Source organism: Gorilla gorilla, chromosome 19, assembly GCF_029281585.2.
Source record: "Gorilla gorilla gorilla isolate KB3781 chromosome 19, NHGRI_mGorGor1-v2.1_pri, whole genome shotgun sequence".
NCBI classification, from domain to species: domain Eukaryota; kingdom Metazoa; phylum Chordata; class Mammalia; order Primates; family Hominidae; genus Gorilla; species Gorilla gorilla.
The window spans coordinates 26,978,733-27,003,726 of NC_073243.2; the positions used below are offsets into that span (position 1 = coordinate 26,978,733).

General features: G+C 40.2%; 1 protein-coding gene across 1 annotated transcript in view; it reads left to right on the forward strand.

The window, feature by feature from the left end:
- Positions 1-24,994, forward strand: part of DNAH9 (dynein axonemal heavy chain 9) — a 372,401-nt gene that overhangs the window by 90,120 nt on the left and 257,287 nt on the right. Inside the window, exons 20-26 of the mRNA XM_031003344.3 lie at positions 278-1,148; positions 4,571-4,701; positions 5,029-5,155; positions 10,456-10,608; positions 11,848-11,973; positions 14,950-15,189; positions 15,769-15,929. Coding sequence (XP_030859204.3) covers positions 278-1,148; positions 4,571-4,701; positions 5,029-5,155; positions 10,456-10,608; positions 11,848-11,973; positions 14,950-15,189; positions 15,769-15,929 — 1,809 coding nt within the window. The remainder of the gene's footprint in view (positions 1-277; positions 1,149-4,570; positions 4,702-5,028; positions 5,156-10,455; positions 10,609-11,847; positions 11,974-14,949; positions 15,190-15,768; positions 15,930-24,994) is intronic.

A 24,994-nucleotide genomic window follows, 5' to 3' on the forward strand; every position in this document is an offset into this window, starting at 1 on the left:
TGGGTGGAGAACATCCAAGCATAATGTTCTTGAATTGCCCTTCTTCCAATGCCCACTCCACCCCAGTCTATCCTGAGTGTGTTTTTTTTTTCCCAAAAGAAAATCCTGGGAAGAAAAGACATTCTTTGCTTTGGTGAAAAGAATGTTTTTGGTGAAAGCCACTGCTCTTTCCTAAAACACCAAGCATTTAAATATTTCAGCTGGTTGCTACCTTAGAGATGCTAGAAGATGGGCCCCTGCGAGCCATACTTACAAACGAACACACTGTGTTTTGTAGGTTTGATAGCATCCACCCTCATCAAATGCTGGATGCCAGGCACATCGAGATCCAGCAGATGGAATCCACTATGGCCTCCATTTCTGAGTCTGCCAGCTTATTTGAAGTCAATGTCCCTGACTACAAGCAGCTGAGGCAGTGCAGGAAGGAGGTCTGCCAGCTGAAGGAGCTCTGGGACACCATTGGAATGGTGACCTCCAGCATCCATGCCTGGGAGACCACACCCTGGAGGAATATCAACGTGGAAGCCATGGAGTTGGAGTGCAAACAGTTTGCCCGGCATATCCGAAACCTGGACAAGGAGGTCAGGGCCTGGGATGCATTCACAGGCCTGGAAAGCACTGTGTGGAACACGCTGAGCTCCCTGAGGGCAGTAGCTGAACTGCAGAATCCAGCCATCCGGGAGCGGCACTGGAGGCAGCTGATGCAGGCCACCGGTGTGAGCTTCACTATGGACCAGGACACCACCCTAGCGCACCTGCTGCAGCTCCAGCTGCACCACTATGAGGATGAGGTCCGGGGCATTGTGGACAAAGCTGCAAAAGAGATGGGTATGGAGAAAACCTTAAAGGAGCTGCAGACCACCTGGGCTGGCATGGAATTCCAGTATGAGCCCCACCCACGGACCAATGTCCCCCTCCTGTGCTCTGATGAGGACCTCATAGAGGTTCTGGAGGATAATCAAGTTCAACTTCAGAACCTGGTGATGTCCAAGTATGTTGCTTTCTTCTTGGAGGAGGTGTCGGGCTGGCAGAAGAAGCTGTCCACAGTGGACGCTGTCATCTCTATCTGGTTTGAAGTGCAGCGAACATGGACTCACCTGGAAAGCATATTCATTGGATCTGAAGATATTCGGGCACAGCTACCCCAGGTACCTGCTAAGGAAATCTAGAATCTCTCTATTCTCTGATCCAGGGTGAAGGGAAGGTCACCCAGTTCCTGCATTGTCTAGGCTCTTTCCTTTTCTGCCTCCTTGCTTTGACTTTACTTAAAGGCACTTCCCACAGATGCTCACCTTACCTGCCACCAAAAGTTAGGCAGAGGAAAAGAGGGACAGTGAAATGCACACCAATCAGTTTGTCCTTCAATGGGTAGGAAAAAGAAAGGAGAACCTCATTCAGAAAAAAAAGTGTATATATAAGAAAGATTAAAAAAAATACTGGCTACTGCAGTTTGGAATGAGGTCCTCACGGGTTGCTTCTTGGCTCGTTAAAATTCAAGTGTCCACTGAAAGCGAGTCTCGTTTCCAGGCAAATTCAAGTTCCTTCTCAGCAGCATGCCATTCTATAAACCGCTGACCTGTGCCAGTGCTCCAACTACCAGCTGTCAGCTAAACACCAAACAATGGATTCCCCTAAAATATGTGTTCTTCTCATTATTACCTTCCCTGTGTTGGATTGCCCCTTCTAATTAGTCCTAATTAATGTGCCATTAACTTACCCCTCTCTCAGTGGACTCTGATTCATTTTTAAATTTTTTCTTTAGGCTTCCTCTATATTCTTTCAGTACAGCAAGTTCTTTGCTTACAAATTAGCTTGATTCCAAAATGTCACGCGCTGTCCAGGCTTTGGTTAGAAATTAAAGCACGTTCTGCCCAAACATAATTTTCCTGCTAATCCCAAAAAGCATATTTAGTGTAATACTGTAGATTAAAGGTTGTATATTTGCAGTGAAAAGTAATAGAAAACAATTTTCTGTATGGCAGTTGTCATTAAGTCAAATTGAATAAGCCAGATTTTATTCATCTCAAATGCCAGTGATTGAAGCAGGCAAGGCTTAATTAAAAGGGGGCCAGGACAGAGGTGGAGATTCTTGCAGAAACTTTAAGGGAGATGTTTGAGAACTTTTAATTAAAAATATTGAAGAGTTAGTATCATTAACCTCTATACAGTGCCACAGGTTTGTGTATAAAATATGTAAACACATTTACTTTCCCTGTAATAACAATGAAACAGAAACAATTTGAAAACGTAATAAAATCAGCCAGGCTCTAACACCCTAACTGGTAACTATATTCATTCATTATGAATTTCTCCCAACTTTGGTTCATGTATATACATATTTTTACATAATTGCTCTCAGTGTAATTATAATTTTCTATTCAACTTTTTTCATTTGAACATTTATGCCAGATATTTCAGATACTTCTGCAACCTTGATACTGTTTTATTTTTAATTGGAGCAAAATATCTCATTGAGGAATCATAATTTACTTTGCCCTCTTGTGTTTTTTTGTTTGTTTTTGTTTTTTGTTTTGAGACGGAGTCTTGCCCTGTCGCCCAGGCTGGAGTGTAGTGGTGCGATCTCGGCTCACTGCAACCTCTGCCTCCTGGGTTCAAGTGCTCCTCCTGCCTCAGCCTCCTGAGTAGCTGGGATTACAGATGAGTGCCACCACGCCCAGCTAATTTTTGTAGTTTTAGTAGAGACGAGGTTTCACCATGTTGGCCAGGCTGGTCTTGAACTCCTGACCTCGTGATCTGCCCGCCTCAGCCTCCCAAAGTGCTTGGATTACAGGCTTGAGCCACTGTGCCCAGCCTACCCTCTTGTTTTTAGGTCTTCTTGGGCAAGGGGCAGGATCACAGAGGGAAGGAATGGCAGGCCTGGGCTTGAGTCCTCATTCTCTCACTTGCAGCTGTGGGACCTTGGGCAGGACACTTAACCTCTCAATGCCTTGGTTTCCCTGTGTGTAAACTGGGACTAATACTAGTGTCTATTCCAGAGTCTTCATTAAAACAATGCACATGGCACATACCATTATGATTGTTGTTATGTAATAATAATACCACAAGCTCTACCACCTCACCAGGTGCCATGTATTTGGCTGAAGCGCATTGCATATATTAGTCTGTCAATCATTTCAATGATACTGTGAGTGTGTATGTCTGGGAAAAATGATGACAACGGATTACTTTTGACATCAAAGGAGTATATTTGCTGAGGGAGAATTCATTTTGGTTATATAAACTTTTGCAGGGGTCCAGAAAGAACGTTAGATCCACTATCTACTTACGAATCAAGTGTTGTATACCTGGGGCTTGGGATGGTCTCTGAGACCTCTTCAGGGAGTCCTCAAGGTCAAAATTATCTTAATAATCACATTAAGATGTTATCCGCCTTTTTTTTTCTCTCATTCTTCCATGAGTGTAGAGTGGGGTTCTCCAGAGGTCAGATGACATGTGCTATCATAATAAATTGATACAGAAGCAGTTTTCTGTTAAGTCAGATATTGTAGAGATTTGACAAAAAGTGAAATGATGCCCCATTTTCAACTGTTATTTTTGGTTTTGGAAAATATACTTAAGTATTTTATTTATGCTGACATAATGGGTTTATTATTGTTACTTTTGTTGTCGTTGAGATGGAGTCTCGCTTTGTCACCCAGGCTGGAGTGCAGTGGCACGGTCTCGGCTCAGTACAACCTCCGCCTCCCGGGTTCGAGTGATTCTCCTGCCTCAGCCTCCTGAGTAGCTGAGATGACAGGCACACGCCACCATGACCGGCTTTTTTTTTTTTTTGTATCTTTAGTAGAGATGGGGTTTCACCATGTTGGTCAGGCTGGTCTCAAACTCCTGACCTTGTGATCCACCCGCCTCTGCCTCCCAAAGTGCTGGGATTACAGGTGTGAGCCACCGCGCCCAGCTTATTATTGCTACTTTTAAAATGCCCTTTTTTTTTTTTTTTTTTTTTTGAGACAAAGTCTCCCTCTGTCGTCCAGGCTGGAGTACAGTGGCACGATCTTGGCTCTCTGCAACCGCAACCTCCACCCTCCAGGTTCAAGCGATTGTCATGCCTCAGCCTCCCGAGTAGTAGCTGAGATTACAGGCCTGCACCACCAAGCCCAGCCCAGCTAATTTTTCTATTTTTAGTTGAGACAGGGTTTCACCATGTTGACCAGGCTGGTCTCGAACTCCTGGCCTCAAACCATCCGCCCGCGTCAGCCTCCGAAAGTGCTGGGATTACAGGTGTGAGCCATGGCGCCCGGTCTAAATGCATTAATGAATATTTTAGAAATTTCTTTTAAAAAAAGCTTTAGCCTCTGGTACAGAAAATATTGAAAGATATGATAGATAGTACCTACATAAACAAAAGCTCTTTGGATTCCTAAATAATTTTTGAAAATGTAAATGGGTTCTAAGCTGAATGCAGCTTAAACTAAGGGTGTTTCCTTCGTTGAGTCTATTCTCTGTATTTGACAACCCAGGAACAAGTTTCTGCTTCTAACTGGCTCCATGGAGGGAGCTTCTAGGAACTGAGTGGAGTGGTGGTTAATTGCTTCCACATTTTTATTTGCAGGATTCTAAAAGGTTTGAAGGCATCGACATTGACTTTAAAGAGCTAGCTTATGATGCCCAGAAAACTCCAAATGTAGTGCAAACCACCAACAAGCCAGGCCTGTATGAAAAGCTGGAGGATATTCAGGGCAGGTGAGGGTCCGCCCATTACCCCTTCTCTAATAAGAAGGCATCATTTCCTTTTCCCCATCGTCTCTGAGACCAGTGGGCAGGAGTGAGTATGGGTGCCTTGCATGTCCCTTTCTTTGCCTGTGTGTTTGGGTAGCATGGGGCATTATTAGAGGTGTTGACGCCAAGGTAGACACATCCATGTATATCTTTGCAAATATCTCTTAAGTGTTTCTTGTGCTAATTTCTGCATATGTTCCGTCTATTGCATATACGTACATTTAAGTAATGTATGTGTATCCATGGGTCTAGACATTCTTAACTGGGAAATTCTATGTTCTGTGCCCTCAGATTGTGCCTGTGTGAGAAGGCCCTGGCAGAGTACCTCGACACCAAGAGGCTTGCCTTCCCGCGGTTTTACTTTCTCTCCTCCTCCGATCTGTTAGACATCCTTTCCAACGGCACAGCTCCACAACAGGTAAGCTGGAGAAGCGTCTGCAGAAAGGTCTAGGAGGGCTGAGGGGTGCCCAGCAGGAGGCAGTTTCTGGCTCCTCATCATGCCTCTTCTCTCTGGCAGGTTCTGTACTTCAGACCTGTCTGTGTTGCCCCCAGCATCATCACATACCTCGGAGCTTGCTTTCTTTCTTTCTTTCTTTTTTTTTTTTTTTTTTTTTATAGATGGAGTCTTGCTCTGTCACCCAGGCTGGAGTCAGTGGCACGATCTTGGCTCACTGCAACCTCCGCCTCCTGGGTTCAAGCCATCCGCCTGCCTCAGCCTCCCACGTAGCTGGGACCACAGGTGCATGCCACCATGCCGACTGATTTTTTTTGTATTTTAGTAGAGACGGGGTTTCACCATGTTGGCCAGGGTGGTCTTGATCTCCTGACCTTGTGATCTGCCCATCTCAGCCTCCCAAAGTGCTGGGATCACAACTGTGAGCCACTGCGCCCGGCCACCTCGGAGCTTTCTTAATCCCCATCAGTATTGCTGCTCAGCATGCCCTCTGGCCCATCAGAGGCTAATCTCTAACAAAGAACTGAGAAACTTTGAGGATGGCAAAGGTGGAAGGAGTTGAGGCTTGGCAGAGAATGCCTTCAATCTGATTCTGAAGAAAGATCCAGGAAATACTGGCCAAACTCGATAGCTAAAATTTCTATAGGGAGATAAGATTGGAAGTTATGTTAACTGAATATGGAGGTAAGGCTTATTGGCAAAAGCATGTATGAGAAGCCCAAAATGTGGGGTTCTGGCTTCTGGTTCTAGACAGTTACTAGCCATAGAGTCTTGGACATGTGACTTCTTAGCAACAAACTTTCCTTATCTGTAAAACAGAAGAAACCTGCTGTGTTCGAAGGTTTTTTGAGTATTAAAGTAACTAATTGAAGCAGTGTTGGTATTTGGAGCTACAGACACTGGTTCTGAAATTTGGGAGTGCATCAGAATCACTTGGAAGGCTTGTCGAAGTACAGATTCCTCGGTCCCACTCCCACTGTTTCTGATTCACTACGTCTGGGTAGAGCTGGAGAATTTGCATTTCTAAGAATTTTCCCAATATGCTGCTGGTCTAGGGACTGCACTGTGAGAACTTCTGCTCTCAACATTGTCTGGGTCTCAAAATGCTTGGATGAGTTCTTTTTCCTCATGTGATTTTGTTATTCATTTAAAGAATAGTTGGGCTCATTTGCTTCTTTTTGCTTTCAGTGTTAGGGTTTTTCCCATACTTGTTTATTTGATTGTTTGAATATGTATGACACTGATAGGATTCCAAAAGTCAAACTATGCAAAAAGATATGTATATACTCAGAGAGGTATCCTTGCCTCCTCTGTTCCTTTCGTGCCATAACCACCTCTGTTCCACCCCCTATAGGTAACCAATTTCATTAATTTCTGGGTTAGCTTTCCTATGTCTATCTTTACAAAAATAAGCAAGTGCATATTTACATTCATGCATGTACAGTTTCTAATTTCCCCTTCTTTCATACACAAAAGGTAGCATGCTACGCCTACCTGTTTGCACTTTGCTTTTTTCTACTTAGCTACATAGCTTGGAAATCACTCCACATCAAGTCAAAGATATCTCCCTCATTTTTTAATATTTGTATCATACTCCATGGATTGATATACCACAGTTTGGCCATAGGTTATTTATTATATTTTGTAATTACAAAGAATGTGGCATTGAATAACCTTGAACTTTGTATTGTTGGCCATCTGTCTTCCAGGTAAACTCCTAAAAGTGAGATTCCCGGCTCAAAGGGTGGATACATATGTAGTCTTGTTAGATATTGCCAAGTTTCCACCCTTTTGCTTCACCACAAGCAGCAGACAAGAGCTTCTCAAACAGAGCCAAAGGATGAAAACATGCATAAGTTGTTTTGTCTTTGACCTACCCTTTCTAACTTAGTGAAATTAGGTTTTGATTTGTTGATAAGAAGCAAGTACTAAAGAGAGATTATCCCTGATAGTTATAGCGCTTCTTTTTTTCCTATAGATGAAAATATTTCCAAAGTAGTCCAGGTGTGGTGGTGTTGAAATATTTATTATTAATGCATTAGCATTCTGTATTATAACTGTATTTTTATTCATTCTATGTTCAGATCACTGCCAGTTTTTTTTATATCTCATTCTTTTTAAAAATTAATTATTATTTTTTTAAGGTTGGATCTTGCTCTGTCACCCAGGCTGGAGTGCAGTGGCATGATCATAGCTCACTGCAGCCTCAAACTCTTGTGCTCAAGCGGTCCTCCCACCTCAGTCTCCAGAGTAGCTGGAACTACAGGCATGAGCCACCACACCCAGCTAATTTTTTAAAATTCTTTGTAGAGACGGGGTCTTGCTGGTTTTGAACTCCTGGCTTCAAGTGATCCTCCCGTCTTGGCCTCCCACAGTGTTGGGATTATAGGCATGAGCCACCAGAATAGGCCTCATTCTTAAATATTTATTTTGATTCATTTCTTATTTGAGTACATTTTTGAGTATTCCCCATACCCTAAGAGGTGAAGCATGGTGGAATACATCCTAATTCCTTCTATATCTGTGACTCTGTCATTTCACATGTGAGCAAGTGAATGGTTAGGGTTAGAATTCATGAGTCACAGTGATCACCTGTCAATCCATGCAGATATCACTCTGCTGTTGGTTGTTACAAAGAAGTCATCTGAGGCCTGCCTGCTTTAAAAAAAATTTCTAGATAGCCTAATTTCTTTCTATCTAGGTCCCTATAGAGAATAAAATTTAAATTAATTTCTAAAAATTTGTATGCTTATATACTTGTTTTGTTAATTTATCCCTAAAACATGATGAGATTTTGTCCTATCTGAAAATGAGTGCTTTTATGATCTTGAAAAAGTCTTCTTCTAGCATGTTTTTAAATAATACATCTGTCCTATTTATCTGTATATTTTTTCATTCAGGTTTATCATACTTCCGTAAGCTGAGATTCCACTTTATACATGCTATATACATTACCTTCTCTTTCATCATATTTTTATCTCTTAGTCCTCTTCCTTGGCATTTATCAGTAAGTTTCTCAAGCTCTTCCACCATATTTAATTTTTTGTGTCAATTCTGCACTTTAGTGTTGCTAATACTGCTATAAACTGTACTCTGTCATTGTTAGTCTCCTTACTTTATTTCTCTACCTCTGCCAACTCATCTTTCACCACATTTTATAGACTTCATGTTTCTTTAATGTAATTGAAAGAAAAACAAGGTGATGGTTCACAAATTGATTTGTTTCCATTATTAAAGGTTTAAAAAATGTTATATACAATTTTATGTAAAGTTATATATAATTACGTATAAAGGTTAAAAAAATATATAAAATTATGTATAATGTTACTTTATAGCATATATAGTATATATACCTATATAAAATTTAGCTATATATAATATATAATTATATATTCATATTATATTAATAATATATTATTATAATAATATTATTATATTATATTAATAATATAATAATATTATATTAATATAATAAATATTAATAATATTATTATATTATAATAATATATTAATAATATTTATTATATTATAATAATATATTAATAATATTTATTATATTATTATAATAACATTAATACTATTATTATATTATAATAATATATTAATACATTATTATATTATTATAATAATAATATTATATTATTATAATAATATATTAGTAATATATTATAATAATATATTAATAATATTATAATAATATAATAATGTATTAATATTATAATATTATAATATATTAATAATATTATATTATTATAATAATATAATATTAATATAATAGCAATATATTATATATTAATGTATAATTATATAATATATTATATATTAATAATTATATATTAGATTAGATAGAAAATAATATTAATATATTAATATTCTATATTATACATACTAATTATATATTATATATAAAATAGATATATTTTATATTTTATATATATATGCTCTTCTTTGCCCTCTTAAGTCCTGTTTTCTCCTTTTAAATTTTGGGATATTTTCATAGGTTCTATATTGTTGTTATTTTTAATTTGCATTTGTTTTTCAATAAAGAAAGGTCTATCTTGGTATTTGTACCCAAATCAGTGTGGGTGGTGTTTCCATGGGTACCTTCACAGTTTACCTAAACACTCTTAGATTTGTCCTCTCATCTCATAAGCTGGAGAGCTGGTTGTTCTAAATTTAGCATTAAAAATCAGGATACCAGCAGCTGGAGGGCCCTTTGTAATTATTCAAGAAGCTCTACCGGGGGCAGGTTCTGTTTATTCTTTTTCCTTCAGTCTGCCATTTTCTTCACCTCAGGACCACAACATAGCTCTGTCTAGCATCCCTCCTAGCACTGCAGCCCCAGGCAGTCACTGTAGAGGACCTCTACTCCTCAGATGCCACGGCTGGGAGCAGCCCGGCACAGCCAGACTTTATGCTTGCCATGAGCATGCCTGCACTGCTTGGAACCCTTCTGATGTGTGTTTGTTGAACTGAAGAGGTTTCAAGAATGGGGTGGCTATGGCCGGGTGAGGTGGCTCACACCTGTAATCCCAGCACTTTGGGAGGCCAAGGTGGGCGGATCACGAGATCAGGAGTTCAAGACCATCCTGACTAACATGGCGAAACCTCATCTCTACTAAAAATACAAAAATTAGCCGGGCATGGTGGCACACACCTGTAATCTCAGCTATTCAGGAGGCTGAGGCAGGAGAATCGCTTGAACCTGGGAGGTGGAGGTTGCAGTGAGCCAAGATTGCGCCACTGCACTCCAGCCTAGGTGACAGAGCCAGACTCCGTCTCAAAAAATAAAAATAAAAAAAGAATGGGGTGGCTTCCTCCACAGGCCACTGCCGCCACCACTGTTGACTCACCAGATTCAATGTATGTTAGCATTCTTCTACTAGATGGTCCTTTGCTCATGTCCTGTACCATGGTAGTGTTTTCTTAGGAAGAAGGTTTACAACTTGACCATCATATTTTTCTCCAATCTAGTCCTATCTATAGTAGACCAATCCAAATTTAGTCAAACCATTGTGACTTAGTTGGTTTATAGCTAGTGCATGACTCTCACTAGTTTTATTCAGTCTTCCTTTGGCCACTTCTACGGATTCATTTTATTCCTGTCCTCACATCAGCGTTGTTCCCACAGACTTCCTTCTAAATGCTTGGTATCCACCACTCTGTCTTTCACAATGATTGCCACATGGTAGGCCTCTAAACAATTCTAATAAGCGGCTTCCCGAACATGTTTTATGATCCTTTGGCCTGGTTTCCCTTCATAGGTTCAACGTCACCTCTCCAAACTCTTTGACAACATGGCCAAGATGCGATTCCAGCTAGATGCCAGTGGGGAACCAACCAAGACAAGCCTCGGCATGTACAGCAAAGAAGAAGAGTATGTGGCTTTCAGTGAGCCCTGTGACTGCAGCGGGCAGGTAACACAATAGCCCTTTCCCCTCCTTCTGCTTTTCTCTCTCAAATGCCTTCATTCAAATATGATCAGCATCAACTCTAGGAGGGCCTTTCTGACCTTGGTCCAGAGCTGCTGTCCATGCCCTCCAAGAGCCAGCTTCTTTGACTTGAACTGATGTTGGAGCAGCAGCTGGCGCCCTGCTTTCCTCTTTCAGGGAAGGACACATGTCAACATTCATATCTTTTCCTTAACCAAAGACCTGTGCAGAGGGAAATAAAATGCACATAAACAGCTACCCAAGTCAATGAGAAAAGGATTTTAAAATGATCAGCGGCACCAGAAGACGTCAACATGGCAACCCCTGGAGCATCCTCTGGGGGAATCTGGAACACTGACACCCTCCCTGGGAGAAAAATGTCCTTTTGTGAAACCAGCTGCTTTCCTGAGATGTCCCCTCTCTGCACAAATGTGCCTTAGTGTCACTTCCTCCCACAGCCTTCCCCTTGGAGAACAAACTACCACCGTGCTCCAGGAACTGCCTCCTCCAAATCTCCATGTCCAATGCAAGGGACACAAACCATGGGACCATTTACCCCTTAAGCCTCCTTCCCATCCATTAGCACCACCGATAAAGTATAAGCCTTTCTTTCTTTCTTTATTGTCCGAAATGATCCAGCAAAGCATTGCCCCTGGGGATTCTCATCTAGTGCCAAATAACAGCTGGGGTAAGGATATTTTACAGGGTTCCACCCTTATCACCTATATCTAAGAAAGCGATTCTAGTGCCAGAAAATAATCGCTTCTCAGTTATATGAGGGTGGCCCTGGGGTTTCATTCACAATACGTTCTTTCTGTAGACCCAGAAAGCATTGAGCTGGGGAATACAATCCTGGTTTGCGCTTCATACTCAGAGTGGACAAGGTCATGAGAAGCCACTGATTTATTTACACCCAGCTCAACCCAGATTTCTATTTCCTTGTATGAGCTCTGGGTGACAGCCCCCACCCCCTTAACCTGCTACTCTGTCCTGCATATTCCAAATGCACACATCAGCCTGCTGTTAATTAAGTCTGGGTCTCACTTATCACCATCCCGGATTACTTAAACAGCACATCTCTCTGCACCTTCTGGCAGCCACTTGGGGCTGTATACAATGTCTGGGCTCCCTTTCCTTCACTCCCTCAGACTGAGTGGAAGAAAATATGTAGGACTAACCAAAACTTCTCAGGCACCCAGTGTCTAACCTGAGTTGTTCTTTCAGGTAGAAATATGGCTGAACCATGTCCTTGGTCACATGAAGGCCACTGTGAGGCATGAGATGACAGAAGGTGTAACTGCCTATGAAGAAAAGCCGAGGGAGCAGTGGCTTTTTGACTACCCAGCTCAGGTATTCTCCTAATGGGATCCCCATCCTCCATGGATGGGGCTGTCTTCCTCCGCAGCCTCCCGCAGCCTTCAGCAGCTGGTAGATACCAGGCTGGCTGCATGCTTCACAGCCAGGGAGGCTTGAATCCCAGGCCACTGTGAGGGGTCAGCAGGTGGGAGCAGGGGGATTAACAATAATGACCTAAGTCAACCCTGACCTTGGGAAATCAAGGGTGATCTCTTCTTGCCCCCATTGGCTACAGAAGGGAGAAAATGTCAACAGTTCAACTCTTTGAGCCAGCCTACTTTCTATGTGCCAAGCTCTGTGCTGAGCACAGGACACACCAGTAGGGAACAAGACAATGACACCTGTCTTGCTGGAGTTTACAGACTCATGTGGAACTGAACTGCTGACACATATGACTGGTGTTTTGTTGTTGTTGTTGTTTTGTTTTGTTTTTTGTTTGTTTGTTTTTTAAGACGGGGTGTTGCTCTGTCGCCCACGCTGAAGTGCAGTGCCACGATGTCGGCTCACTGCAACCTCCACCTCCCAAGTTCAAGCCACTCTCCTGCCTCAGCCTCCCAGGTAGCTGTGACTACAGGCATGCGCCACCAGGGCTGGCTAATATTTTTTGTATTTTTGGTAGAGATGGGGTTTCACCATGCTGGCCAGGCTGGTCTCAAACTCCTGAACTCAAGTGATCCGCCCACCTCGGCCTCCCAAAGTGCTGGGATTACAGACGTGAGCCTCCGCGCCCGGCCATGACAGGTGTTTTAATAGGGGAGGCTCAGGGTACTCTGGGAGCATACAGATAGTTCATGAGGTCTGGGGACACGCCCCTGAGCATATGATATGAAAGCTGAGATGTGAAGCAGGAGTTAGCAAGCTAAAAATGGGAGCAAAGAGCAACCAAGTAGGAAAAAGAGCCCAGGCTCAGAAGACAGTGTGAGCAGGTGTGTCTGAGCCAGAGTAAGCGGAGGAGGAGCAAAGGCTGCAGGTGGATTCTGGAAGCCAGTTTCTGTAGACCATGTGAGAGAGTCTGACTTGATTCTGAGATAGAGCGGAATTCCTTATAGGTTTCTCAGAAGCGTAATAAGAGAGAAGCCAGACCTTACAAGAAATGTTTAAAGTAACTCTGGCTACAGTAGGCCACTCCTCCTTCCCTCAGTTAACAGTATAGTAGTAGTGTTGCTCTGTTTGGGGGTTGCAGACATTTAGTAGTCATCAAAGCCATAGAGTAGATAAGATTGCCCTTGCAAAGTATGTAGAATGAGAAGAGAGTGCAGAACAAGTTCTTGAGCATCATTCAGAGCCAGAGGAGGAGGAAGGAGGAACCAGTAAAGCAGAATAAGAAATAGTCTTTTGGGAGCAGAAGGAAAACCGGGAAACAGTAATCATGGAAACCAAGCAAGAAACTGTTGGTAGCAGGTAAGAGGTAGGAAATGTCAAACACTTCTAAGAGATGAAGCAAAATAAAGAGGATGAAGAAGGTACATGGATAAACTTGGTGAGGCCATTTCAGGGGAGTGGTAGGGAAGGGGCCACGTTGCAGGGGCTGAGGAGTGGGAAAAGGTAGAAAGTATTCACAGTGGCTGGGCGTGATGGCTCACGCCTGTAATCCCAGCACTTTGGGAGGCCGAGGTGGGTGGATCACGAGGTCAGGAGATCAAGACCATCCTGCCTAACACGGTGAAACCCCGTCTCTACTAAAAAATACAAAAAATTAGCCAGGCGTGGTGGTGGGCACCTGTAGTCCCAGCTACTCAGGACGCTGAGGCAGGAGAATGGCGTGAACCTGGGAGGCGGAGCTTGCAGTAAGCTGAGATCGTGCCACTGCACTCCAGCCTGGGTGACGGAGCGAGACTCTGTCTCAAAAAAAAAAAAAAAAAAAAAAAAAAAAGAAAAGAAAAGAAAGTATTCACAGTGAATGTGTGTGAATAGCAGGGAGAAACTTGGCTATGAAGAGGAGAGGAGAAAGGAGTCCACACTGCAGAGAAGAAGAGGTGTTTATTAACAGTAGGATTGGAACATCCTCTCAAGTTATCCCAGTAAGGCTGCCAATGAGGAGGAGCTTCTTTAATAAAATCTAATGGGACATAAACTCAAAGGGAAAAATGGACGAACAGAAATGGTGCTGTTTACTACGATAAGATTCTCCATTTCACAAAGGGAGTAAATCCCATCAGGCTTCCTTGTTTACCTGTATCAGAATTTTGAGACAAGAGAATGTGTTGCCTCCTCCTATTGCAGTAAGTGTCATCTAGAGTGGTGTCCCCCAAACCAAATGATACTACAGATGAGCAATGGATCTAAATTCCCCACCATGAGTAATCAAAGTTATGCGTGTTCCATACAAAGCTTTCCAGCAAATAGAAGAAATATGTATTTCAATTGCTTTTTCTATTTATTTATTTTTAACCTCTGAAAATGCAAATCATATTAACCACAATTGAATTTCAATATCTCTCATCTTGGCATTTAAAAATAGGCACTTTAAGGTTTTAAAATATCTTTAAAATGTAGTGAAAGTGTGGTTAGAAGGGCAAATGTGTGCCATAGATGATCAGCAGTGGCTCACTAAATTAGGTTGTCAGACCACAGAGGAGCAGAAGACTAGGTGTCATTGGGATGGTTGGGCAACATACTGTCATCCTCCCAAGCTTGGGAAAGTTGCTACCTCTGGGAAGTAAAAGACTGAATCATCCACGTCACAATTTCTAGAAGCCACCGGCCTTGATCAGAGTCAATCTTGGGTTCTTCTCAACCGAATGATACGTTTTTTCAGGAGCAGAAAGTGCTTTTCCCACCTGTACCGCAACAACTTCACACCTTCAAGGGTTTAGAGCATATGGTTCACTTAGTCAGTGCTGGTGGAAGAGGGAGGGATGGGGCTCATGTCACCCACACAATTACATCCTGAGCCCTTGCTGTGTGATGAGTGGGTTGGTTGGAAACAGCCATGGTAACAGCTTTACTAGGCAACTCTTGCTGCCACAGGTGGCCCTGACCTGTACTCAGATCTGGTGGACAACAGAAGTGGGCATGGCATTTGCCAGGCTGGAGGAAGGCTATGAGAGTGCCATGAAGGACTATTATAAGAAGCAAGTGGCCCAGCTCAAAACCCTTATCACCATGCTGATTGGCCAGCTCTCCAAGGGAGACCGGCAGAAGATTATGACTATATGCACCATCGATGTGCATGCCCGGGATGTGGTAGCCAAGATGATTGCTCAGAAGGTGGGTCCCAGACATCCAGGGATGCCCACTTTTGTGTACAGCTACACTGAGAACAGCACATACAGCCAAAATATGGGGGCCCCAGGGTGTGTACAGCACTGACCAGACAGCTGGGGGAGGATCACAGTGGCTGCTCCTACTTTTTTTTTTTTTTTGAGATTGAGTTTCGCTCTTGTTGCCCAGGCTGGAGTGCAATGGCACGATCTCGGCTCACCACAACCTCCGCCTCTCAGGTTCAAGTGATTCTCCTGCCTCAGCCTCCCAAGTAGCTGGGATTACAGGCATGTACCACCACCCCCAGCTAACTTTGTATTTTTAGTAGAGACGGGGTTTCTCCATGTTGGTCAGGCTGGTCTCAAACTCCTGACCTCGGGTGATCTGCCTGCCTTGGCCTCCCAAAGTGCTGGGATAGAACCCTGTAATCAGAGCAGCTTGTGCTTTCTGTGCTGTGGTGGCCACAGCATGCTTCACACTTTAGCAGCAGTCAGCAGCCAAGGCATCAGACCCCTATGTGTCTTGTGGCCAAGGGACCACCTGCTGCCTGTGACTCACCCACCTACTCTACCACTCTCTCTTTAGGTAGACAATGCCCAGGCTTTCCTCTGGCTGTCTCAGCTGCGCCATCGTTGGGATGACGAGGTCAAACACTGCTTTGCCAACATCTGTGATGCCCAGTTTTTGTATTCCTATGAGTACCTGGGAAACACACCTCGCCTGGTGATCACACCTTTGACTGACAGGTGAGCACTGGTGTCAACCACTGACAGCCTTACTGCTGTCTGGTTCAGGCCAGCTAGTGGGCATCTAGGGTCAAAGTCCCTGTCACTTGCTATTTGTCCATAGAGCTACAGGGAAAGGGCCTGACTCAACACAGCCTGTTTAAAGTGAAACTGAAAGGATGTAGGGCAGAGCCTTTCTTGGAACAAATCCCAGAGCAAATCAATGAGCCGTGACTTTTTGAGGAATTACTAAATGGTCATACACACCCGAGTTCTAACACCAGCCCTAACACATACCAGCTGTTTGATTATGAAAAAAATTGACCTAAGTTTTGGTTTCCTCATCTGTGAAATGGAAGTGGTAACTCACAACTTCCATGATTATTGTAAGGATTAAAGACAGTAACGTTGGGAGGGAGAGTAGGAGGGTGATGAAGAGAGGTAGGTTAACAGATACAAACATACAATTAGATAAAAGTATAAGTTCTGTCATTCAACAGCAGAATAGCATGACTATAGCTAGCAACAGTGTATTGTATATTTCATAGTAGCTAGAAGAGAGAACTTCAGTTATTCCCAGTACGTAAAAATGATAAATACTCAAGATGATGGATAACTCAAATACCCTGACTTGATCATTACATTCTATGCATGTAATAAAATATCACATATACCCCATAAATATGTCAAATATGTATCAATTTAAAAAGCATACTGGTAACCCCCTCACCTCCATTTACAAAACACAGAGAGGTATTTCTCTCTATATTCATTAAAGTTAAGAAATATACCATGGAATGTTATACGCACAAAGATTATAATAACTTTCTAAAATGATTCTCTTGAAAATGTCATGGTGCAATTTAATGAAGAACTCTTAAGTAAGTGAATAATGTATTTTGCTTTCCAGGCATATTTATAAAAATAAATATGGTTCATTATAACAAGCACATAAAAAAGACGGTAATACTCCTAAGGAGGTTAGTATATAAGTGCTCAGTAATCGATCCCTATTATTATTTTCTTGTCAATCAATTGATCAATTAACTGGCACATTTATTCAGTACCTCTTACCTGGGAATGCAAAGAAATAAGCAAGGTAGTTCCAACCATTTAGGAGCTTGCATGTTTTTTTAGAAAGACAGTATTTCCATCACTTACATTAATTCACACATGAATGAATTCACGCCAGACACCGAACAAGTCACTGGGAATACTAAGATGACTAAAACATTTTCTGCCCTTAAACTCCAATTCTAATGAGGGAAATAAGACATATGTAGATAAAAATTTAAATATCACCAAGGGGAAAAGTACAAGGCCATAGTATAAAATAAGGTACGAGGCCATATGCAACAAATTTCCAAGCAGGTGACTCAGCAGAAAGCCCTTTGAGCACAGAGGGCCCCACTCACAGTAGAAGGAAAAGAACTGGAAAGGCTTCAGGGAAGAGATGGTATTTGACCTGGAGCTGGAAGGATGTATTGGATTCCAGTAGGATTTAAATAGGTTATGAGATTACTGTCGAGGTGTCCATGAAATTGTATAGAAATCTGTTCACACATAACTTTTTTCTATTAAGAGGATATACAGCATTCATTAATTGTTAAAATGCTATGCATCCCCAAAAGTTAAGGAGTTACTAATAAACACTGCTGGAAAATGGCATATTGGTGGCAAAGTCACAGACATGGGAAAACTCAAGATATGTTCCTGGAAGAGGGAGTTCAGACTTTGGGGGAGGTAGTCAGCCATAAAGGAGTCAGAATATAGAGTATGAAGAATCTATTCTTTATCCAGTAAGTAGTGATAAACTATTGAGAAATTTCATCAGAGTGTGAAATCTGTACTTTATGAAGATTCATCTGACAGCACAACACAGGTAAAGGACAGTGAGGGCAGAACAATAAGTCATGATGCATGGGAGAAATGATATTTTAATTCCACTGAGATTTCTGTAAATTCTGCTGGGAGTTCATACCCTTTCCTTGTAATTCCATTGAACATTAAACCTCCTCTTCCCCAAAAGGAGTTGTATGTCTGAATAACTGGTTCACTGAGATGAATGACTTGTAGGTAATGAAGAGATTGTCAGAAATTGTGAGTTACAGTTAAAATGACCAGATAGAATCTGTGCTATTTTTTGACTTTTCTCTTTTCCTGTTCTCAGTGATATCACTTGTATTTTAGTCAAATCCTCAAATACATTTCCAAGTATTTGATAAATATTTCCAATTCAGTTAAATTGCAGTCACTGTGTTCATGGAATGAATAGGACATGGAAAATCCAAAGTAAGTACTTGAAAATCCCAGCACGATTCATAGCTCAACACCTCATAGCTGAAGCATGATGGTCAAGATGATTCCTCTGCTTTTTCATTTCTTTAATTCATTTTCCTCCCCAGTCTGGAAGGGGAGAGGAGAGTCCGACTCGAACTGCTTTCCTCTTACTCTGTATCTCTCTCTTTTGTGATATCCCTTAGAGGGCACATCACTGTCTCCAGTGGCTCCCCACTCTGCATGGACCAAAATGTGAACTCTGCATGGGACTTGGTAGTTCCCATCAGCCACCCTGATGACTCACTCCCTACACTCCAACTACATGGCCTCCTTTCTGTTCCTTGATCACCTGGAGTTCATTCCACCTCAGCACCTGCACACACATGCTTCCCTCTGCCTGCAATGCCATTCTCAAGGCCGTCTGTTCCACTGGTACCTTCTCATGCTTTTGTTCTACTCTCTGTCCTCAGAGGCCTTCCCTGACCACTGTTTCTAAAAGGCAGCCTCTCCCACCACACACACACACACACACACACACACACACACACACACACACACACACACACACACACACACACAGAGAGAGAGAGAGGGAGAGAGGGAGAGAGCAGGTAACCCTGAGCCTCTGTTGATCTTAATGTTTCCCCCATTCCGAAATGGCCTGGCTTGCCTCCTTCTTGTTGGCATTCCCCTTTGGAATGTAAACCTCTAGCAATCAAGAACCTTTGCCTATCATGTTTGCTGTTATGTCCCCAGCCCCTAGTAAGTGTTGAATTAATAATCATCAAATGAATGAATGACATTTAAATATTGAGGACCCAGATCATAAGATTAGACAGAATCAAGCAAGGGAAGTTGACTTAGGGGCAAGGTCTGTCCAGGACTCTGTCTGTGTTTCTGTGTCTTGGCTCCCAGTGAAGAAGAAACAGCTACTCTGTGTTTTGCTCTTAGCTGGGAATCCATCTTCCTCCCTACCTCAGCTTAAGACAAATGCAAATAGCACCTCTGCAGAGGGAGATGTCGATCTCTCTGTAGCTAGATGGTAAATGAAGTAGCAACTGGAGTTCGGGGTGGGGGCCGTGGAGTCTTAACAGGTGTTACTTGGGCCGATTAGTTGGAGGAGCTCATCCTGTCTGGGTTAAAGGAAAAGTGGTTCCCACCTTTTCATTCAGACTGGACTCCTCTAGTATCTGTCTTTAGGGCCATTCTCATTCATTAGCAGGAAGGAGGTCCTGTACAGTCAGTCTTCCCTACTGCAGTGAAGTCTGCCTATCTTGGAATATAAGCTAATAGTTTGGGAGTTTATACCACTTGGGACAGAATAATGAAGCCATTATGTATTTGGGCAATTTGATAAATCTATCCCCCACTCTAGACTGTATGTTCCGAGATAACATTGACCTTCATTTCTTCTCTACTCCCAGGACCTAGCACTGTGTCTAGCACACAATGGGCACTCAAGAAATACTCCTTGAGTGAATGCAATGAAATGATTCCTGAGCCTCTAGATAGGGATGTGCCTGGCCTTCAGAATATTTCCATCCTTTCCACCAACATATCAGACATTATCATTCCAAGTGATAAAAAGTACAAGATTTGTCTTTTCCCTGGGCCTTCACACTCGCCCAGGAATTGAAGATAATTACCTCTTTTGGATTTAGAGGTCTGTAGTATACTAGTGCTGAATACCTTACAGAGGGAAAGGGTAAAGTTTCGACAATGCATTATTTCTGAAATAGGGATTTATGGCCTCTACTGTGAAATGATGCAAATAAGAATTTGAAAGGAAGGTTAGCTAAAATAATGGTGAATACTATACAGACCTTCACCTTGTTTGCGCATTAGTTGCTTTTCTGACAAAGTAGTATGTAGCTGAATATTTATATGGCAAATTCCATTTTCTCATTGACTTCCATTATTATCTCAAGAAATGTTTTTTTGCACAGAAAAAAATTGGCCTCAACATAGAAAATCACATTTTAAAAAGCATTCAGCTTTTACTGGTGTGTAGCCTAAGTACATTTAATTCTCTCCTGCCCGAAGAATTAATCAAATGGACAATTGATCCATACAACCTTTGCACATTCATTAAAAGCACACCCGTTTTACAGTACATCCAAATGACTATGCCTGTTTCTTTGGAATTTTCCACTGCCTGGATGGGACTTGAATATATAAATAGGTGCAATGGTTCAGCCCTTGTCACAGGATTTCGGCACCACACTAAGTTGAAGAACTAAATGGAAATGTTTTTTCAGGCTGAACAAAAGCAATTCTCATAAGTCCTTTCTCGACCTTTGGATGATCTCCTCCTGCTTTGCTCCCCTTCCTTCACCTTCACACACAAATGCACCTTTCTGCCCTGTGCTGTGTTAAGTACTGTTTTAATCAACTGCTTATCAATGTTGAGTACCCCTTAATTTCTCAGGAACTCCTGCAAGTAGGTGAAATATAATTGATGCAAGAGTCTTTCAAGGTGATTTTCTGGGCAAGGACACAGCTAGCAAAAGTCGTATGCTTTCTCTTTAAGTTTTTCTCTCATGTTTTTGCTGGAGAAAATTTGGAAAGCTTAGTATTCTGTACAAAAGAAAATAAAAGTCACCCATAGATAGCCATTGTTAATATGTAGTTTGTTTCATTCTACATGTAGAATGTTGAAAAATGAAACTGAGATCATATCTTATATATAAAACTTCATAGATTGCTTGTTTTATTTAACATATTATGTATATTCTCTAAATATTTTTCTAAAACACTCTAATGGCTGAATTATAGTCTATTTATAAGTATCCCATAATTTATGTAACATAACCATATTATGGGTTATTTAAGTTACATCTAAGCTTTCACTATTAAAAATAAAGCTGTATGAACTCACTTATATGTACAATTTTAAGCAAAAATTTTGTATTTTTCCTTAGGATAGATTCCAAGAAGCAGAATAATTAGATGACACATACTTTCAAATCGTTCGTGAAAAACTGTTATTCCTACTCCCACTAGTAGTTTATTAAAGTATTAATTGCACAACACCCTGACTAGCATTAAGTATTACTGTTACTTTATTACTTTTATTATTCAAAATTGTATCAAGTTTGGATTTGGATGTCATTAATTGCTCATAGGTTGAACATTTTTATGTGTTCATTAGCTATTAGATTTTCTTCTCCTGTTATTTATTTACTACTATTATTGCCCATTTTTCTCTGGGATATTCTTTTATCACTTCTGTGGTTAGAAAATCCATGTTTATTTTAAGATCAATTTAATATTGCACTATATTTCATTCTAGCCTAGTTTATTTTAATTTTTCCTTTAACCTGTTTTAATCATTTAGGAAATCTTTTGATTACTGAGTAAAGTGAGTCAAAACATTTTTGTGAAAACATTTTCAGTTACCAGTGATAGAAGTGGCCGAAAAAAGACTTATCTCACACATCTGGAAAATGAGTCCAGCTTGCTGCAGTAATAACCAGCTCTGGGACCTAAACTAGGAGATATCAGGGTTTAAACTCTCTTATATATCATAACTTTGCTTCTTCTGAATGTTGACTTATTTCTTGCACAGGCTGGAAAGATGGTCTCTATGCCTATGCCTTTATAACTTCTGACTCAGAAGGAAGAGAGACCCTCTCTTGCCTGGCAGGTATAGCAAATTCCTTGAGGGAGGTCTCTGGGAGGTCTCTGATTGGTCCTATTTGGATCATGTGCCCATCTCTGAGCCAGTCGCTGCAGCCAATGAGATTGAGTATTTTGCCCATCCTGAGCCTCGTCCCCCAGCCCCAAGGATAGGAAAGGTATGATTGACAGCCCATCAGAATACAAGCTGTGGAGGAGAGATGGCTCTCCAAAGGGTGATATTCTGGGCAAAGAAATCCCACAGGAATGACAGTGGGGAGTATATAATGTTATTTCTTTTGTTTTCAAAGTGACTAGTGGGCTTAATGTTTTTTTGGTGAGTAATCAGTTCTTCTTAATGATTTATGATGTTTGCTCTACCATATTTGAAGTTCTAAGTTCATCAATCTACCTCAAAACTATGTATTCTGTTCCATCAGTCTATCAGTCCCTCTCTGTGCCACAGTATTTAAAGATGTTTGCTTTATCCTGAGTTGTAATATTTGTAGGGTAAAGCTCTGCATCAACTACCTTCATTTCCACTTTCTTTTTTTTAGCACTTCTGTTTCTTCTTTCAAATGACAAATTCAAAAATATAAACCACTGGGGTTTTTGATTGGTGTGCCTTAATACTTTCAACTTCATTTGGAAGAAACAGCCATCTTTATAAAATGTGGTATATTTCTGTTTATTCATATGTGCAATCATGTTTTTTGGAAAAGTTTATATTTTGGTTATTTCTTAATGTGATCTCTGGGTCTTTTTAAAATTGTCGTTGCTATAGAAGATTTTGTTTTTATTATATATATTTATATATTTATATATTTATATATATTTATAAATATATATTTATATTTTTATAAATATATATTTATATATTATATTTTATATATATATTTATATATATTTATATATTATATTATATATATATATTTATATATATTTATATATATTTATATATATTTATATATATTTATATATATATTTATATATATTTATATATTTATATATATTTATATATATTTATATATATATTTATATATATTTATATATTTATATTTATATATATTTATATATATATTTTATATATACTTTATATATATTTATAAATATATATTTATATATAAATATATTTATATATAAATTTTAATTTATATAAATTTATTAATATTATTTAATAATAAATATATTAAATTTATAATATAAATTTAAATTTATATAATTTTAAAAACTCCCATATTTTTTAGGTTCACTCATGGCAGAGCATGTGTCTGTAGTTGGTTATTTTTTCATTTCTGAATAATATTCCATTTTATAGATATACCACATGCTCTTCATCCATTCAACCGATGGACACTTAGATGATTTTCAGTTGAGGCTGTTATAAACAATACCACTCTGAACGTTTGTGTACAAGTCTTTGTGTGGACATGTTTTCATTGCTCTTAAGTGAATACTAGGAGGAAAATTGTTATGGTACTTTTATGTTTAACTTCTCGAGAAACTGATAAGCTGTTTTCTAAAGTGGCTGCACCATTTTACATTTACACCAACAACATGTGAGGATTCCCATTTCTCCACATCCTTGACAATATTTACTATTGTCCGTTTTATTTCTTTATAGCCATTCTGGTGGCTGTTAAGTAATATGACATTTGGATTTTAATTCGCATTTTTCTAATGATTAATGATGTCGAGCAACTTTTCACATGCTTGTTAGCCATTCATGCATCTTCTTTAGTGTAATAATTGCCCATATCTTTTGCCTGTTGTATGGTCTGTCTTCTTATTATTGAGTTTGAGAATTCTTTGTATATTCTGGATATGTTGCAAATGTGTTTGCAGATATTTTGTCCCAGTCTGTTGCTCATTTTTTTTTCTTAAAAAGCTTTAAGAAAAAAAAAATGAGTTATTTAAAAAAAAAAAACTTTTATTTTAGGTTTTGGGGTACCTGTAAAGGTTTGTTACAGAGGTAAACTCATGTCATGGGGGTTCGTGGTACAGATTATTTCAACACCCAGGTATTAAGTCCAGTGCCCATTAGTTATCTTTTCTGCTCCTCTCCTTCCCTCACCCACCCCACCAAGTAGACCCTAGTATCTGTTGTTTCCTTCTTTGTGTTAATAAATTCTTGTCATTTAGCTCCCACTTATAAGTGCGAACATGTGGTATTTGGTTTTCTGTTCCTGCATTAGTTTGCTAAGGATAATAGACTCCAACTCCATCCATGTTCCTGCAAAAGACATGATCTCTTTCTTTTTTATGGCTGCATAGTATTCGGTGGTGTATACGTACCGTATTTTCTTTATCAAATCTGTCATTAATGGGCATTTAGGTTGATTCTCTGTCTTTGCTTTGTGAATAGTGCTGCAATGAACATATGCATGCATGTGTCTTTATGGTAGAATGATTTATATTCCTCTGGGTATATACCCAGTAATGGGATGGCTGGGTCAAATGGTAGTCCTGCTTTTAGCTCTTTGGGGAATCATCATACTGCTTTCCCCAATGTTTGAGCTAATTTACACTCCCACCAAGAGTGTATAAGTGTTCCCTTTTCTCCTCAACCTCACCAGGTTAATGGTGTCTTTTGAAGTGCAAACGTTTTGAATTTTGATGAGGTTCAACTTATGAATTTTTATTTTATGGACCATGCATTTGGTGTTTTATTTAAGAAATCTTCACCTAACTTCATTTTATCTTTAACTTTCTTTTCACTTGTGTACAGGAGAAAAAATGATTTTTGTACAATATATTTATCTTCCATTCTACTCATTTACAACCCTGTATTACAAATTCTAAAAGTTTTACTCTTGATTTTCTTGGGTTTTCTAAATCACTCCTAGAATTTCTAATCATATTTGAGACAGACAAATAATGAGAAGTGTAATTATAACTACTCAAGTTTAGTTACTAGGCATGCTATAATTTTTGCTAGAGAGATGATATGGGTAGCGTTGCTCTCAGTTCTGTCACATTTTGAGAAAGACACTTACCAATTAGCATAGGCAAAGGAAAAGATGAGCACTGGGTGATGAAGAATCTCATAACCAGTTGGTATAAGGAACAGATCCTAGAATTGGGGGCATGTATGCTAAGAACAAAAAATTTTCAAAGTTTAAATATTAAAGCGTTGTCAAAGGAACGGATTTGTTTTAGGTTAGTGCAAAGGAAATTTCTATTAATGC